Raw genomic sequence first — 18,006 nt, 5'->3', positions numbered from 1 at the left:
AGTATCAATTCCTGATCTACAAACAGTAGTTAAAGTGTATTTTTCAATGAAGTATATACATTTTTAATGAATAATGTACAACGAGTTTCAGAATAGCATTAAATAAGATTTAACTACATAACGAGTAGAATGATGAAGGTATTTATTTAATTGTGGTCTTTATTTTATTTTTCTGTCATGGGCTGTGCTCGCTTTATATATATATATTGATAATCAACCACATAAAAACAACACAAAATTTCTTTTCTCTATATTTGTAACACCATAACCATTGAAAAAATAAACATACTGAGTATTTTGATACTATACAATATATTAATACATGAATTTTTCTGAAAGTGTAATATACGCGCGTATAATAAATAATGTAAATTGAACTATTTAATATGGAATGATATTTGTCAGATTTTCTTTATATGCTTTTTAAGCTGAAAGAAGAATCGACTGGTTACTAATATTCAGTTACAGCTAACAAATTGTATCATAGCAAATACGGAATTATTTATTCAATATTTATAAAATGATACACGTATTATTCGTGTTCATTAATAAAATTTAGTACTTGCTATAAAACGTCGAATTAATTTGAACATTACACTTACCATGTTAGCAGATTCAAAAATGAAATTTCTAATTCTTACTAGTTTTAATAATATTAATGTATAGATAAATAAAAAATCACAGTATATTTGTAACGTTAAATACAACAGATGCACTTTAAAGGGAACTTCATGAATTACTTTCCTCTAACGATCTGTAATAAAAATGATATAATGCAATTACAAAAGACTAATAACAATATTTCTTCAACAAATAGAAAAATGTACTTACTTTTCAGCAGTACATTTATTAGAAGTATCGTTAGAAGATATTTGCATAGTAGCCTCTAAAATGTTTTTCTGACCTGAAATTGTTAAAAATATTTTAGAACTCCGTATCAATTATATATATTGCATACTATACAAAATGAACTGCATTTACTATGCTTGTGTTGGTACAGTGCTGGAGCCCAGCTGTAATTGTTGGGGCTCGGTACAGCATCTGTTGTACTGCTTGTAGAAGATGATGGAACATCAGGTCCTAATGAGAGGGCAGTGGATTTAATACTAGTAGCAGTGCAACCATTGCTTTTTCCATCAGGTGAAATATTTTTCCTGTATATAATCCACCATTGTTAAACTGTATTAAAAAATTACTTATACCCTTTCATTAAGAAAGGTTTGTACCTTAATTTATTGAAACAGCTGGCAGTGTCCTTCTGAGATATCGGAGATAATTGAATAGTTTCAAGTAATTGTTCGAACTCAAATATCTTACTATTCTCGTTATTTACAATACCAACATTAGTGGACGACGACGGTGATGATTGTCGTCGTGACAATAAATGTTTGGATACAATTTTATTACTGTCCAATACTACTAAAAAGGTATGTAGTATTGTATATTACAGACACAAATAAATAATGAAGATATTTTTAATCTTTCACTTACCACTTGGTACTATTAAATCAGACCTACTTGTCTCTACTTCATGATTTACTTTATTAACTACAGACATTTTTGGAAGATCTTTTTCACAGTCTATTGAATTTGAACGAGTCGCAGGTTCAGATCTAGTCTGACTTCCGCAAGCTGTTAATCCGGATACATCTTGCTGACAGATACTAGGTAATTGACTTAATTTAGATCTACCATTGCACATCACTTGAGGCTGACAAAGATGAGACGGGCAGGTAGATCGTTTATCCGAAAATTGTTCGTTGCATACTGATTCAAGTTCTCTATGCTTATGGGAAAATGTAGATGATCCATGGGTTGGCAGTGTAGCGTTACAGTGCAAGGGGCTAGAATTATGATGTAGATTTGTTAAGCACGTCCTTGAATCAGAATCATCCACGTGTTGGCTGTTGAAGCACAAAGGAGGCCAGGCAGAATTTCGATCTTGCATTTCGAATAAATGTAGCAACATTATTTCATCTTCTAAACTATCATTGCCACGTAATCTACAACATTATTTATATTAATTTAAATTCTCTGAAAATATTACCGGCAAAATATTTTTGATTATGAAAACACACACCTGCAGGTATCCCCTGTATTATCCCGGTTACTCTGTTGCTTTGTGCGCTGTTTATTTTGAATCCATAACGTTAATGATTCTGCTACTTCCACATCATTCTCTCCTATAAATATACAGTTGTTGCTATTACACGTACATATGTTTAAAAATTACGAATAATTATTAAACATTATTCTACTCTGACTAATGCAAAATATGTAAGTTTATAAATCAGTTACTTGAAATTTGATAAAATAAGCAATATAAATGAATCATTTGATTTTTCTATAACTTCGATCATTACGGTACATTCACGGGAATATTTATTTTTCATTATAAAACCAAAAACAGTAAGGGAGAGACTGATTTGAAAAAAGGAGAAATTTTCTTATGAAATAGTTTGAAAGTAATCAAGAGTATGAGGAGTAGGATTTTCTTTCACGAAATCTTCGTCTGGTTTCTCATTCGTGGGTTTTTCATTTTCGGCACCTTTATCTAACTTGCTTTCTCTTTGCCTGTCTCTCTGTACATCTCCTACAGAACCTCTGTTTGAACTTGCGCCTAATTTAGCAATATTAGCGACATTATTATGTTAATATACAATATTGTATGTACGTAACATTACTAGTATACCATTTTCAACGTGGTATATCCTGTTTAATAAAATAATCAAAGTTTGTGTGATACCTGACATAGTTTCATCATCTACATCGTTTTCATCGTTAGAATTATCATCCAGAAGTGTTAAATGCGGCTCGTTATGTTCACATTCATCCAAGTATATATCGTGCTCACTTAATTCCTGTAATACCAACATAGTATCATTTTAAATTATGTATAAATACATAAATATTTTATAATAACTTTGAAGAACTTACTCCACTATCACTACTGCTACTACTAGACAGACGATTCGATGGTTGTTGATTGAGCACCGTCGGAGACGGATAAGACAGGGGTGGAGAATGGACATCGGTTGCCGGACAATCTCCTGATGAACCGACATCATTCGCGTTGTGTACATTGGGTGATTCAGCTTCAACAACGTTTAAAAAATTCATTCTACGTTGCTTCAAGCTTGTTTTAGATGATACAGAGGACAACGTTGAAGTAGAGCCAAGGGGACAGATATCTGAAAGATCTACTAGTTCACACATGGGCATTAACTGATCCCCCGTTAGAGAACTGTTATTACTTCCTCCTGGAACCGCATTCTGCACTGATCTACTACAGAAAAAAATTAAAATAGATCATCCAAACGTAAAGTACTCTCTTTGAAATTAATTTACCTTGTAGATGAACCATTTGGATATGTTTCAGTTGAACGAGTAGAATTAGAATTGACTATTGGATCTCCAGCAGCTTGTGATTGTTGCTGAATCATCACAGGCACTATGTTTGATGCTGATCCACATAATGTAGCTCCACTAGGTACTCTGGTTGCTGCCATAGCATTCCGTGATATTTCTATTGCCAGTCTCTACAAAGAGAATGGGTTTCAATTGTCAACAAACTTATTATATTACATACTTTGAAGTTATTACCTCTTTCAGCTCGTTGATTTGAGTAGCATATTGATTTTGAACTGTTATTAATTGACTAATGTACCATTGCTGGTCTCTACACCGTTGGTAGAACGTTGGTGGACGTACCTGAAATCTATTATTCATATTTGTATTACAATTAGTGTTATAGTTCAAGAACATTTAACATACCTTAATATAAGAGTATCCAATTCTGTGTTTAAATATCCTTCAGTGGCAAGTAAATCTAATCTAAAAAATCTATTATATCCCCAACATTCACCGATTTCAAAGTCGGATGCAAATTCTCGTACGATGTTCTTACTTGTGTCACGAGATCCTTGGTGGATCATTTCAACTCGATATTCATATCTAAAAAAAGAAATTTCAGTTGCTATAAGGAAATCCAATTCTTATATCTTTAAAATAAAGATACTTGATCACACGTACTTCGATGTCTCTGGTAAACCAGCGCTTAATTCTAGAAAGACAGATAAATAATTTCCGCGTACAACACCATTCCCATCCGGATATACTTTCAATCTCCAGCACAGCCCATTAACGTGCAAAGGTGCTGAATACACTGGGTCGGCTTTTAGTTGTAATTGTGTAAAATTTTGCATTGCAAATGTGGCGCTATCGTACCCCGGTACAATTTCACTGTAACAATAAATAGATTATTACTCTTCTGATTTCTTTAAAAATTGATTTTTTACCTGTGAAAATCAGCTGGAACAGGAGCAGTAACAAAACTAGTCATTGGTTTCTTTCGTACTTGATGTATCATCCTCGAAATATCGGAACTTTTCAGTATAAGTTCCGAACGAGTAGACGTATGTAACTGATGCTCTACTTCTTGCAATAAAGCTTCCAACTGCTCTGTCTCTAAAGTTAAAGAATTCTTCTGACCCATTAACGTCAATAATTTAGCTTTCAACTGAGAGTCCAAACGTGCTATCATCAATTCTACAGCATTTCTAATTTCTCTTACTCTCTCGTCCTTTGCAGCTCTTACAGATTCCACGTTTCGTTCCTGGTGAAAAATTGAATGTGAAATACTGACTTAATAATATTTTGTATAAATGTATGCATACCACTTCCTGAACTAGGCTGATTAATTCCATCAATCTTCTCTTTAATTGCCCAACTTCTGCCTTTATTTGTGTAACGTGCTGTTCATACACCTCTTCTAATGGTTTGAAAGTGTGCCCTGAATGAGTACCACCCCACAGAGCACACTGATGACATATACATCTGCGGCAGGTCCAGCAATAAACAGATAGCTTCTCATGATGTACAGTACATCTGTTTCAAAAACACGTAGATGTTAATACAATGCTAAATAAGTAATTGCAATTTTCAAAGTAAAAGTTACAAATAGACTACCTATCCCTATTTGAATCATCATGTCTAGAGTTTGAGATACCAACAGCTTGAAGAGTGTCCAACTGCTGGGTCACTTCCTCGACCCATCTACAGTTTACTAATTCATGTAAATGTAAGGAAGCTCTGCAATGAGGACATTGAGAACGTTGGTCTGTGAGCCACCTTCTAATACATGTATAACAACACAGTTTGCTGCAATGGGGACACAGATGTGCATCCCTCAGCTTCTCCATACAAATGAAACATCTGAAGACTTCTGCCAATGTCTAAAATAAAGTTATGTCTTTATAAATATAATAACTTTCGTGTATATGGAAGTTGTGGATTGAAAGACAAAACTTTAGTAAATTTAAATCAAATAAGAAAAACGTATACCTATATTATATATCATTAAAATTATTTTGGAAAATTAGACATTATACAAACCTCAACGGTGTGATCATCCGAGTTTTTTGAATTAATTGATGTCTCCCTACTAGCCATCCTGTTTGTTATATATTAATAAAAAGTTAATGGGATATTATTGATTGTTACATGTATCTCCTAATTGTGAAAGCTATGCGAATCTTCGACATTTCATTTCGAATGGTTTATTAAATTATATAACTGATTTAATGATTTAAATATTAATCATTGTTGTTTATTAATTAATTGAACATACACAAAATGCTTTCCAAGCACTCATTAAAATTTGCTGAGAATTCGATATTGTTATAAGTCGTGATTCGCCATGAAGTAAATTATTTTACAGACAGTGCAGGAAACATATAATTCCGACTATTTAATTTCAAATTACATGAACACATGAAATTTATATTATTGAATTATATTTTTTATCTTGAATATAAAATACATAAGGTACAAAATATGGGTATACAAAATTTATAGATTCTTATATATTAATATAAATGTATAGAATTTACAGAGTATTGATTTTAAGATATTAAATGTCGATAGATGCAAATTATAATTCAGTATATTATATTTATTTATTGTTTTTTATTATACATTGAATTTCTAGCGCCATCATTGAATGAGATTTTGGAATAGACAATGATTTCAAGGGTTCCAGATACCCCCAGGTAAAATTAGGTCGGCATTTAGAGAGCACAATTGGTATAATGCTCGTGCCTGTCTTACTACTTCCTCTTCTACCACACCTCGCACTCACAACTAAAAAAACACAATTTTGGCACCCTTTGATTCCATTTATTAGAAATCAGTTACAATCAGCACAAGACCGAAAAATATAATTGTTTGATAAACTTGTATTTTAAAAAAACCGCCATAAATTATTTTTAAAATACGATCCTAGCGCCACCTATACAAAACCGGCGGAAACTATTCAACAAGTAGTTTCCGTCGCTTCCTAATAGATGGCGCTAACTTTCCCGCGTGCAAAAAACCCGGTCGGTAACTTATTGAGTAGTTTTTATTTATGGCGGTCTTTTTAAAATATAGGTGTGTCAAACAATTATTTTAATAAAAAATGGAACCAAAGGAGTAAAAGATGTGTCTTTTCAGTTGCGAGTTAATTTTACAATTAATCTACAATTGATGTGGGGCGCCACCAAAGTTCATAGGCCCTCGTCTGGTATCGGTGACATATCGAAGCAATATAGATTATTGCAGTGCGAAGTATTTCACATTTATTTGCTGGGATAGAGCAGATTCCGCTCGTTTTAGATGAACAAGTTCAAGAACCCTCGGAAATAAAGGTATGTTCAGTCTTGTTATATCAATAGTTACTGATTGAGGTTATATATTTTGATTTCAGCGCCACCACTAAAGATGATAAATTTAAATTTTACGCTATCAGTATCCTACTTTAATCCATTATAAATGCTATCAGTTGCTATTTATCTTTCTTACAGTTTGCATTATTTACACAAGTATGTTATAATCATTGGATTAAATCTTGAAGATAGATAGTGGTTGTTTAGGAAACTCGTTACTCTAAACTGTACATCAATTTTATTGTCCTTTATCAAAGCGATGTTTTCACAGATAATAGTCTGGATTCGGATTTTCTTCAACGTGCGAATTTATTGTCAGAAGATATACTTAAAAGCCGCAGACCAGGACTTAAAGTTTCATTTAATAATCTTCTCGAAGGCCACAGAATTTCCGCCTCACATATCGTACTTGCAGAGATGTCTATCTTAAAATATAAAAGGAGATTGAAAAAAAATATTTCCAATGATCGTTTAATCAGCGATTCAGCGACGATCAACGACCCACATAACAAAGTCGATAAAGCAACTAAATCTGTATTAGTACTTGTTTATTTCGATTTCATACCAAACTATAGATAATATTATTTTTATCAATCTACGATTGTACAGACAGAATTCCTTGGCAAGTAATTGACACGTGGGCTTAAAATTGATTTAATTTTATAATATTATTACTATGCTAAAGTTATCTTTTTTTTTTAGGTCATTCTGCATAAAAGTCTCAGTATACAATGTCGATAAAAATTAATAATCCCTGAAGTATTTCAATTTTTAATTACTATTTAAAACGATCTGGCTTCATCCGCATCAATTCTACAGATCAGGTATGCCATCCTTTAATTTTTAATCCGTTTCTTTCGAGGGTCAAGATCGAAACGATGAAGAATTCCTAGCAACAGTAAACGGCTTGTTTCTGACCAAGCATTTAGCGATAAATTAAGGAGCGATGGTATCTATTGACACAGTTCGTCGCTAACGTCGCGGGAACGTGGTTGTTCTCGCTCTGAATCGCGTCAAACGGAGCAGAGCTTCCACACCGCGGTCGGTGGTTCCCGGAAAATCGTCCCCAGAATTTTTTAAATGTTTTTTAACCACGGGATTAGGTGTAGTTTTTTTTAATCGAAATAACTGAACTCGTTTATGTACGTGTCGTACGAAGCGCGATTTCAAAATGCTTGATAACGGAATACAAATGACCGAGGTGGTGAGTAGTTAACTGTGACAGAAGCTTTTTTCTTTTATTATAAAATTCAAGTACACGCGGATATTTTTCTGTCAAACTACTTACGTATTATCACCATCGTGGTATCTTAGGAAATGAAAATTTATTAAACTTTATTCCTCTCATGTATTCGAAGATATATTTCAAAATAATTTTGGCACTGTACTTGGATAGTTACAGATTATTGTAAGCATCACTGTAACTGCCAGATCGTTTTCAATTATTCCTATTAATACCTTCGTTTATATTTCCGTGAATACAAACAGTAGACCTACTAGAAACCTACCGAACGAAGTACAGCTGGTAGGAACACTGAAATAATATTTATAATAATATTTTAAATACCGTTCAACAGAGCAATTAATTAAATAGCACCAGCCACTGTCAGACCTCGAGTTGCAGTGTCGTTTAACTTAAATATATCGCAGATAATATAACAGAAAGAGTAGTAGTAACATGCGCGTCGCAAGATCTTTTTAAGCTGGCTATATGTATTTCTGCACCTTATTTAACACTTTTACATTCTCCAAGACTTAACTCGTTGAACGCCACAATGAAATGGGGCATTTTTTGTGGGACCTATTAAAGCTCTAATTACTAAGAATAGTAATAATTAATTTTCAAATTTCGAATTTCAACCTTTCTGTTTGCCATTATTTGTATCCTTTTAATTATTCAGGCGTGTGTAAGTTGCGGGGTCAGTATGACCCCCCTAGCGTTCAACGTGTTAAATAATAGTAATTACAAAAAATGTTGTCTTCAAAAGCCTCCGAAAATTGAGAGAAACCGAATAATAGCAGACATAAAGTTGATCGTGAACTTGAACGGTCGTGATCTTTGAAAGTATAGTACAGTCGACACGTGTTTAGATTCTAATTGAGGCGTTTACTATCACAAACAACGTATCGTTCAGATTCAGTAATAAAGCGATTAGGAATTCTAGATCACAAGATACATTCAATTTCTCGTCGTTAAATATGACCTTCGTGAATTAATTAATACGTTGAATTGAAAATTGAAATTGTATTAAAAAAAAAGAAACCGGTTCGAAATTACTCTATCGTTACTTCTCAAGGTTCTAACAATGTAATTGTGATAATTGTTCGTTTAAACTATATGACAGTCGATCATTGATTGTTTGCTTAAATAATTACATAAAAAATCACCAAGGTTGATGTTGCTCATTAGCGATACAGCTCTAAACCAGTTTATCAGGGAATTTGAAAAGTAAAACGTAGGAAAATCTTCCTTTTTAAAATCGTCAATTCTTTTACAGACTACTTATTTTGTAATTATACTATATTATCCCTTTTAATCCTTTTTAATATAAATAAAACGATAATCGATTTAAATAAGAAAGTTACGCGATCGATGGAAAGAAACTTTTGTTTAAGTGAGTTATCCACTGTTAATTAGTATGGCAACGTAACTTCGTCTCAATGAACGCTGTGATACAATTAATTATTCCTCTTATCCAGCTGTTTCTTGCATTATGTAATCCAATTTCTCGTTTTAATAATAAAATACAGGGTGTCATAGAAAGAATTGAGTCTAAATTAATTTAGGGAGACTTCCCGAGGTGGAGTCTGAAGAGTTACTAAGCAATTAGATAAAAAATATATGTATCTTTATTTTATTGTTTTTTAAATTTTATTTTAGAACGTGGAAAATTCTAATTTCACATCACAGACGACTAAAAGTGGAGGCAATAGGGAGACTAATCTTACTTATGGCATCGACGACGTTCCACCATGGTATCTATGCTTATTCATGGCTTTACAGGTACTTTTACTTTCCACAAGTTGTGTTAAAATTGAATTCTACATTTTTAGATACATCCTTTAGGATAATTAAATAAATTTTTGTATTTATTTTGAATTATTTCAAACATATAATATCATGTTTTTCAGCATTATTTGACGATGATAGGAGCTATCGTTTCGATACCTTTCATCCTGTGCCCAGCATTATGTATGGCCGAGGATGACCCAGCTAGGAGTTATATTATTTCTACTATGATCTTTGTCACTGGATTGGTGACCCTCTTGCAAACCACTATCGGGTGCAGGTAACAAAAATGACCGGAATTACTTATATAATCAGTTTTACTATCACCAGATAATTGTAGTTTAGGATCTGCAGATATAAGGATTAAGACTCGAGTGTCTTTCACTTTGTTATCGTCGATAAAGTACTAAATCGTGATTACTTATTACAGAATGTATCTTAAAGCTACTGTGAATGTAATTTATTTAAGAGGATAGATATTGAAACTCTTGTACTGAAATGTTTATTAATCAATTATGTGATTTTTGGATAATCTGATATTCGCGATAAGTATTTATCTTATATAAAAACTTTCAACCGATGAAAATTGATTAAAGTGCCACTTGTAGATGGATATAAAGCATTAGGATTGAATTAAGGTTGAATGTGAATACCTATAATCGGTAGCTGATATTTTATGCGTGTTTCATGCTTGTTACTTGTTTCTGCAGCATGTTTCTAATGCTAATTTTTTAGGCTTTACTGTCACGATGATCGTTCAGTACTCTTGTTAAATAAGATTTACGAACCATTAAAGATCCTTGACTGGTTCCAGGAAGGATACTGCTTACGTTTTATCCCAGATTTTACGACATAAAAAGAACCGAGTTTCGTAATTCTAATTGCGAGAAAATTACTCTACTGGAACTTATTATTGATACGTAGTCAACGAGATCTTGTAATTCAATTGATGGAAAATACGCTTCTTTAATTTTCAATCTTATTTTACAATTAGTAGCTCAAGTTTTTTAACTTTCTACTGCGTTAATGTCTAACCGCGTCTAATATTCTTTGTCATAGATTACCATTAGTACAAGGAGGAACTATATCGTTTCTAGTCCCAACTTTGGCGATATTAAGTTTACCCCAATGGAAATGTCCAGCGCCGGAAGTATTAGATGAAATGTCCGCGGAAAATCGCACAGAATTATGGCAAGTTAGAATGAGAGAACTCTCGGGTGCTATCGCCGTTTCCGCTTTGTTCCAAGTTGTCGTCGGATTTGGAGGTAAAGAATAAAGAGGCTCTTGAATTCCAATTATCATCTACTTAACATATATTCTTCAACAGGTATCATTGGTTACTTGTTAAAATTTATAACACCTCTGACGATCGTACCGACCGTCTCCTTAGTTGGATTATCCCTATTCGAAAATGCAGCCGATGCGGCGTCTCAACACTGGGGTATTGCAGCCGGGTAAATTTCCTAATTAAAGAAATAAATTAGATAGAAATCTCATATTTTTCTTATGTATTACAGAACTATACTGATGTTAACGATGTACTCACAAATAATGGTGAACGTGCCATTTCCGATTTTAACGTATCGCAAGGGTCAAGGAGTACGAATCGTCTGGTTCGAACTGTTCAAATTATTCCCGGTATAAAAGACAATTAAACTCACAGATGCAAAGTAAAGGCGAGGCGATTATTACGTATACTTTTTTTTACCGTAGGTGCTGTTAACTATAATAGTCATGTGGATAATTTGTACAATTTTAACCGTGACCGATGCGTTACCAGTTGGACATCCAGCCAGGGCAGATAGTAAATTAAAAATCATTAACAATTCCCCATGGTTCAGGGTACCGTATCCTGGTCAGTGGGGAGTACCGACAGTAAGTTTGTCAGGGGTTCTCGGAATGTTAGCTGGGGTATTAGCGTGTACAGTGGAATCTATCAGTTATTATCCAACGACATCAAGAATGTGTGGTAAGAAGTAGCTTTCAAACCGTTTACAAGAAATATTAACAAATATTAAATTTTAAAGAAATACTCTTATGAATGAAATTCAGGTGCTCCTCCGCCACCAGTTCATGCTATTAATCGAGGTATAGGTATGGAGGGGCTTGGTACCATGTTGGCTGGTCTCTGGGGAAGTGGAAATGGTACAAACACCTTCGGGGAAAACGTTGGAACGATAGGTGAACTTTTATTTTTCCGACGTTAAACAGGAAAAAACCAACCTGGACAACATTGTAAATAAAACACGTGTATAGTTTAGTACATATAATGTTTAAATAAAACATTAACAGGTGTTACAAAAGTTGGCAGCCGTAGAGTCATCCAGTGGGCGTGCGCACTAATGATTCTACAAGGATTGATTAGCAAATTTGGTGCCATTTTTATCATCATTCCTGAGCCCATAGTGGGTGGAATATTTTGTGTGATGTTTGGAATGATTTCCGCTTTTGGTGCGTTATAACGAAGGCAGGCATATTATAAGAAAAATTAATTAATAATCAATAGAATACGTGATTGATTTCTTTTTTCTAGGTCTATCTGCGTTGCAATACATAAACTTAAATTCAGCGAGGAATCTATACATCCTTGGATTCTCCATCTTCTTCCCATTAGTAAGATTCTCAATGAAAGAAGCCTTTCTGTCTCAAAGAATCATTAACATACTTTGGTATCTTTTCAGGTCTTATCAAAGTGGATGATTAATCATTCAAATGTGATCCAAACTGGGAATGAAATAGCCGATGGTGTACTTACTGTGTTACTTAGTACAACTATCCTAGTTGGGGGTGTAGTAGGGTGTTTACTAGACAATATTATACCAGGTATAAATTCTCTTTCTTTTCAAATAAAAAGGTTACAGTTTAATACAATTATTTTTTTAATTTAAGGTACTCCGGAAGAACGTGGTCTCATAGCTTGGGCAAATGAAATGGAACTAGATGCCGGCAAAGATGAGAAAGAAGAGCAAGACGAATACGTACCGAACACATTTGATTTTCCATTTGGAATGAGTGTTTTACGAAGGTGACTGAGCATTATTATATTCTTAGATTTCAGAAATTTCGTTGTCTTATCCGCAAAAAGATGAAATCGGTTACTAATGGTTTCTCTTTCTTCCAGGTGGAAATGGACCCAGTATGTACCATTTTTACCGACGTACAAACCTGGGATTTACTCGTGTGGTCAGAAAAAACACTGAGCACTCCTTTGATATTACATTATCTGATGATAACATTGTTAATCAGCACAAGGAAACTTAATAGTGTAAATATTTAAAAAATCAGTATAAAAGCGAGAGACTGTTAATTAGAATGCGAATAAAAGATATTTTTATATAAACACTGCTCTTTATTTTATAATTTTTATGTCGATACGGTAGACACAGGTAGAAAATGTCTAGTGAAATTATTTCTCGTAGTGGCGAACATGTTCATCATTGCTTAAATTATGTATGTGGCGCGAATCAGTCGCAATTAAGTTAACAAACGTTTTATAAATGTTCTTTTCAACAATTCTCACACAAATAAATAAATACGAACATGGCTACATCTTCAGACGTTGCTACGGTATTAAGTGTGCATATTTCATATGCATATTTTATTTTCATTACCTTTAACACGTTAACTTTTAAGAAAACATAACCTGTACTTAACCTATAACACTAACCGGTTTATTTAAAATATTGTATTAAGAAAGTATATTTTCTACGTATAAATAAAGAAAATGTATTACTCTTTTAAATAAATTTATATGTGAAATAATGTATAAGTTGCATTTCTATGTAAAGGTATATGTTTTGTAATTTAAATAGTTATAAGGCACGTATTAATTTTATGTGTATAATAAAACATTATATCAATTATTTTTTAATCTATGCACAGATCAGACTACAAAGATATTTGACTTTGCCACTGGTGCAACGATGCAAGGAAATTGCAACATTAATAGATGAGTCTAGCACAACAGAACTGCAACATGTGTTTTCAATATTAATAGACTCATTATTTGGAATAACTGATAATGTTGGTTGGGGTTTACACAGCATCACATTTAAGAAAAATTTGCAGGAGTATGAAACACTCTGCAACTTTCTTAATCCATTAGGACCAGTCTTTTCTTTGTGTTATAAATTATTGCCAGATTGTTACTTAAAGTATAACTTTCCAGTCTCATATTTACCTGTATGTAAATTGAAACTATGTATTATTTAAATTTATACATTAGTAAATCAATAATCTTTATATTCTTTTGTTTTAGGTAAAAATACGTTCAATGCTGGAAGAAGGTGTAATACCACCATTTTATCTTGACAAAATTAGAGAGGAGCAGGGTACACGTGCTGTAACTGCTCTAAATATGAGTATCCTTTTTGATACAATAATGCATCAAAATTTATACAAAATATAGCCTTAACATTTACACATATCCCTTTGAATATTACATCTTCCACTTTGCCTACCATTTAACAAACCCTTGGCTGCAAGTACAACAGCAAGAAAATGTCTGGGTCAATTGGGAAACTGTCTATGTGCAATTAGCACATTGCTATTTGTATCACTTTTTACCTAGAGATAATTCTCCAGTTTTGCCAATAATTGGTCCGTACATTAGAAAAACACCTCAGAGAAAATTAGTGCAGTCACCTGAATCTAAAAGGTATTTTATGGGCTCACTGATAGTAGGAATATTAATAGTTACAAAATTGCATTTCTTAGAAATGTGACAATAAGTTATAAATTTAATTCAGAGATTATTACAGATTACAAACACCTAGACTTCTGAGAACATCCATATTATCACCAGGATCTCCGAATTCTACATCAACTGTACCACAGCAGCAGTGTCTACCACAGGTTTGGAGAAGTGAAACTGTGGTTCAAGTTTTTCTTGATTTTTGGCTAGAATATACAGAAGATGATCAGTTGAATTCGCGACTAGGCACATCATATTCTCCGTCCATACCACGACGTGTAAGTCTGTGATTAAAGCATGTTCATAACATTTATATACAGTTTCATTTCAATTACAGCACAGTATTCATTCCGGGGAACACATACGGCTCGTAAGAGCATTTATAAAAACCTTGCATGAATTTGCAAACAGTACAATTGGCGATAAAAGCGCAATGGACGAGCTCAAACGGTATGCAAATGTTAAACTTAACAAAAATGATCAAATTTTTAAAGGATATCTTTTACAGAATAATTTTGCCTTCTGTCCAAGGCAAAATCTACACATTCCTTCGGAAAGCTATACACCATTGGCCCTTAGACAGTTCATTTAGATTAATCCTAGAAGCATGGTTAAGTTTCATTCAACCATGGAGATATTTCCCTGGTATTACATATACTAAAGAAGGGTAAGCACGTAATTTAAACTCTTTAATTCACTACTACAGAATTATTTTACTTCTTATAGTAAATCAGAAGAAGAAGAAAGAGGAAAGATTCATGATGTATGCAGATGGATGCCCTTTATTGCTCATAATTTATTAGCTTACACAGCGATATTTCAACAATTGTTACCTCGTTTTATGAGAACAGATCTTGTAGCTCCTAAAAATGCATTAATGTTGTTCAGAGTTACAAAGGTATGTTAATATCTTTCAGATGAATAAAGTGTAGTATGGTACGTCCTTCATAAAGCATATATTTGATAGGTTTTCTCGCAACCTTACTTAGAAAGAATAATATGTGAAATAGAGAATCATATGGATGATATTGGTATAAGTAGAAGTAGAGTATCTACCAATCAATGGGCATCAATTGTACGACAGCAGATTCTAGAGCTTGAAGGGCCGACATATCAATATGTTCCAATATTCTCTCAAGCTACCATCTCACAGGTGTGTAAAATATATACACGTGACTGAACTTGGTGTTTAACACTTTGACTGTCACGTCACCCATATTTGGATGACGCTTGAATTTCAATAAGAATCCATCACTCATATTATTAGAAATTCTTTGACTTACTTAATTGGAAATACTCGTATTAGATACTTGAAATTATGGATAAAAATAAAATAAATTACTTTGAAGAAAACATACATAAGATTTGTGAAGACAAAAGTAATACAAAAATAATCAAAGTGTTAATACATATTTTCAATTATTTTAGGTCGTATGCTTGTTAAGCACAATCAAACAAGCTCATTTAACAGCAACAAGCTTGATCGAGGCACTGGAACAAAAAAGAAAGAACAGAAGAGTTTTGTTAGCCATATGGGAATTCTTTCATGGTGAAGACTATTCTTCGGATGATATCAGTATAGAAGAACGACGTCGAGTTCCTGTATATCTGGCAAACGCACAACAACAATTGATTGAAATCTTTCAGGTAACAAAAAGTAACACACAAGTATGTTATAAATAAAATTGTTATATATCAAACATATTTTTGTAGATTAACGTAGAAGAGATTCCTCAGGTAGCAATTGAAGCTGATCAAGAATATCATGAAAGCATTCTATCAACATCCTTCTGTCATCAGTCACAAGTAAAAACATTATTTATAATTTTTATAGCAAGTTTTTAATGCAATAATCTTCCAGATGGATTCAAGTTTAGACACTAGCAAGCCAGGTGTTTTCGTACCCGTGCAAGAAGACAGACAAACCTGTCGGTACGTCGAATATCTAGGAGATCCGGAATTGCAGCCAGTTAGAAGTAACGAATGTGCTTTTCTCGTTAGAAATTTGTACAAACTTTCTTCTTACATAAACATGAAAGTATGGACATACGTTTAGTAGTACACCATAAAAAATAATAAATTTTTGTAATCTTAATGGCATTATTTGACAGTATCGACGTGAGATAACTGCGTTGTACCAACGACGCGGTTTCCTCGGCAGTATTTGCCGACAGACATTACAACCACCTACAAAAATTGTGAAACTACAAAAACGAACAAATACAACACCGAATGGATTTTCCAGCGGATATGAGGAGCGTATTCCGCCACGATTGAGTTTGCGACCATTGGCTAATTATAGCCTTCTTGCGAATATAATTTTAGGAATGTTTATCTTTTGGCTTACAAAGTATGACACTTAATCGGTACTAAATTATAGTCAGAGGAATGTGAGTTATATGATTTATTCTTTTTGTTTTTTACAGTTACGGTATCTTCGTGTTTCTCGGATTTACTTTTTGCATATGGTTTGTATATATATTAATACGCGCAACACTGGAACCTTGGACAGCATCAAGTAGAACAACATTTAGAGCCAGTACAACGGGATTCTCTATGAATTAAATATTTATAATTGTTTTGTTATTTAAGATATGATTTATACCACTGTATCATATTCTACGTAATTCAATCAATCTATTTATATGCAAATTGTAATTTTCAGGATGTTACACGTAATTGTTACATGAAGTAATTTAAGATAAATACATTTTTTAAAGTATGAAAGACTAACACAAAATGAGATTCTAAGGAATAAATAATACAGATTAATTTTAATAACATATCGGCGACAAATTAGCAGTCTGTAGATGAAATATTCTTTTGAAATCTAGATGCGAATATCGCAGGAATGGTTATTATTTAATCAATATCACGGATAGCCGATCATTTCTATCAATGGTGGAACACGTGCATTCGCGTAAGTAAGCTGGTTCGTTAACGTTGATATTGTGAGCCAGATAATTGGTATTGGATTGAAGGAAAAACTTTCCAGATGGAAGAAACGGATGGAAAAAACGAAATAGAAAAGTAGAATTCATAATTTTCTCTCGTTTCATACGATATCTTTATGTCGCGAGGAAATATTCTGCCTAGGAATTTAATAAGAACTTAAATATCTAAGAAATATTTATACTTCATTTATGTTGCAATCTAACACCATGTAAAATGTATCTCTCTAATTGGATCTCCTAGTCTCTAGTAGCATTTTATGTTTCCCCAGGTGTACCCCACCTGAGTTATCCACGCGACACGAAGCGCGTCAAGTTTTTCCTAACTTTTTATTTACTTATTTTTCTATTCGAGGTGCGTTCTATTCATCTATCCTATATCCGCTTCCAATAACATTAAAATCATTAGGTGCTTAGTTCCTTGGGGTGTGTTGACACGTCCGGTAGAACAGGAACATGACCCGTATTCGATTCAGATCCGTACAACTCACGTTCTTGTCATCGTTCTCCATGCTTAACTCGTTCAACTTTGCAATGCAATTAAGGATCCTTTTATGCGATGTCAAATGACCTGTTATGCGCCTGTTACGTAGAATAAAGCACGTTTCAATTACCTCGAATGGTCTCGTTCACTGTTCGTCAAGATTA

General features: G+C 33.3%; 3 protein-coding genes across 8 annotated transcripts; 2 read left to right on the top strand and 1 right to left on the bottom strand.

Moving 5' to 3' along the window:
* Positions 1-37: 37 nt before the first annotated feature.
* LOC117605172 (uncharacterized) lies at positions 38-5,720 on the bottom strand. Of its 2 annotated transcripts, XM_034326172.2 has the most exons (17): positions 5,395-5,720; positions 4,969-5,234; positions 4,677-4,887; positions 4,299-4,615; positions 4,033-4,242; positions 3,775-3,954; positions 3,604-3,718; positions 3,349-3,539; positions 2,938-3,286; positions 2,747-2,861; positions 2,549-2,620; positions 2,081-2,183; positions 1,492-2,003; positions 1,227-1,419; positions 982-1,154; positions 832-904; positions 38-754 (listed from the first exon to the last, which is right to left on the bottom strand). In XM_034326172.2, the coding sequence occupies exons 1-17, from the start codon at positions 5,449-5,451 to the stop codon at positions 730-732; spliced, it is 3,162 nt and encodes a 1,053-aa protein (XP_034182063.1). In that variant the 5' UTR covers positions 5,452-5,720; the 3' UTR covers positions 38-729. The 2 variants fall into 2 exon arrangements, with proteins under 2 accessions (XP_034182063.1, XP_034182064.1); XM_034326173.2 differs by lacking the exon at positions 2,549-2,620 and having other exon boundaries at positions 5,395-5,719.
* Positions 5,721-6,551: 831 nt separating this feature from the next.
* LOC117605453 (solute carrier family 23 member 1) lies at positions 6,552-13,062 on the top strand. Of its 5 annotated transcripts, none has more exons than XM_076693038.1 (15): positions 6,552-6,686; positions 6,976-7,326; positions 7,407-7,528; positions 9,586-9,708; positions 9,837-9,994; positions 10,774-10,979; positions 11,042-11,168; positions 11,232-11,352; positions 11,428-11,683; positions 11,767-11,895; positions 12,007-12,165; positions 12,248-12,327; positions 12,396-12,537; positions 12,604-12,739; positions 12,836-13,062. In XM_076693038.1, the coding sequence occupies exons 4-15, from the start codon at positions 9,697-9,699 to the stop codon at positions 12,912-12,914; spliced, it is 1,605 nt and encodes a 534-aa protein (XP_076549153.1). In that variant the 5' UTR covers positions 6,552-6,686; positions 6,976-7,326; positions 7,407-7,528; positions 9,586-9,696; the 3' UTR covers positions 12,915-13,062. The 5 variants fall into 5 exon arrangements, with proteins under 5 accessions (XP_076549153.1, XP_076549150.1, XP_034182715.1 ...); XM_076693035.1 differs by lacking the exon at positions 6,552-6,686 and adding an exon at positions 6,721-6,860; XM_034326824.2 differs by lacking the exon at positions 6,552-6,686 and adding an exon at positions 6,721-6,860 and having other exon boundaries at positions 6,976-7,330.
* Positions 13,063-13,110: 48 nt separating this feature from the next.
* On the top strand, positions 13,111-16,975 carry LOC117605452 (sphingomyelin phosphodiesterase 4). Its single transcript, XM_034326821.2, has 14 exons — positions 13,111-13,281; positions 13,597-13,896; positions 13,973-14,075; positions 14,140-14,371; positions 14,475-14,685; positions 14,745-14,857; positions 14,916-15,074; positions 15,134-15,305; positions 15,375-15,560; positions 15,836-16,054; positions 16,121-16,213; positions 16,269-16,445; positions 16,519-16,757; positions 16,834-16,975. The coding sequence occupies exons 1-14, from the start codon at positions 13,255-13,257 to the stop codon at positions 16,970-16,972; spliced, it is 2,370 nt and encodes a 789-aa protein (XP_034182712.1). The 5' UTR covers positions 13,111-13,254; the 3' UTR covers positions 16,973-16,975.
* Positions 16,976-18,006: the final 1,031 nt, after the last annotated feature.

Source organism: Osmia lignaria, chromosome 3 (genome assembly GCF_051020975.1).
Source record: "Osmia lignaria lignaria isolate PbOS001 chromosome 3, iyOsmLign1, whole genome shotgun sequence".
Lineage (NCBI taxonomy): Eukaryota > Metazoa > Arthropoda > Insecta > Hymenoptera > Megachilidae > Osmia > Osmia lignaria.
The sequence above is the reverse complement of the archived record's forward strand: the minus strand, read 5'-3'. Positions and strand labels throughout refer to the sequence as shown.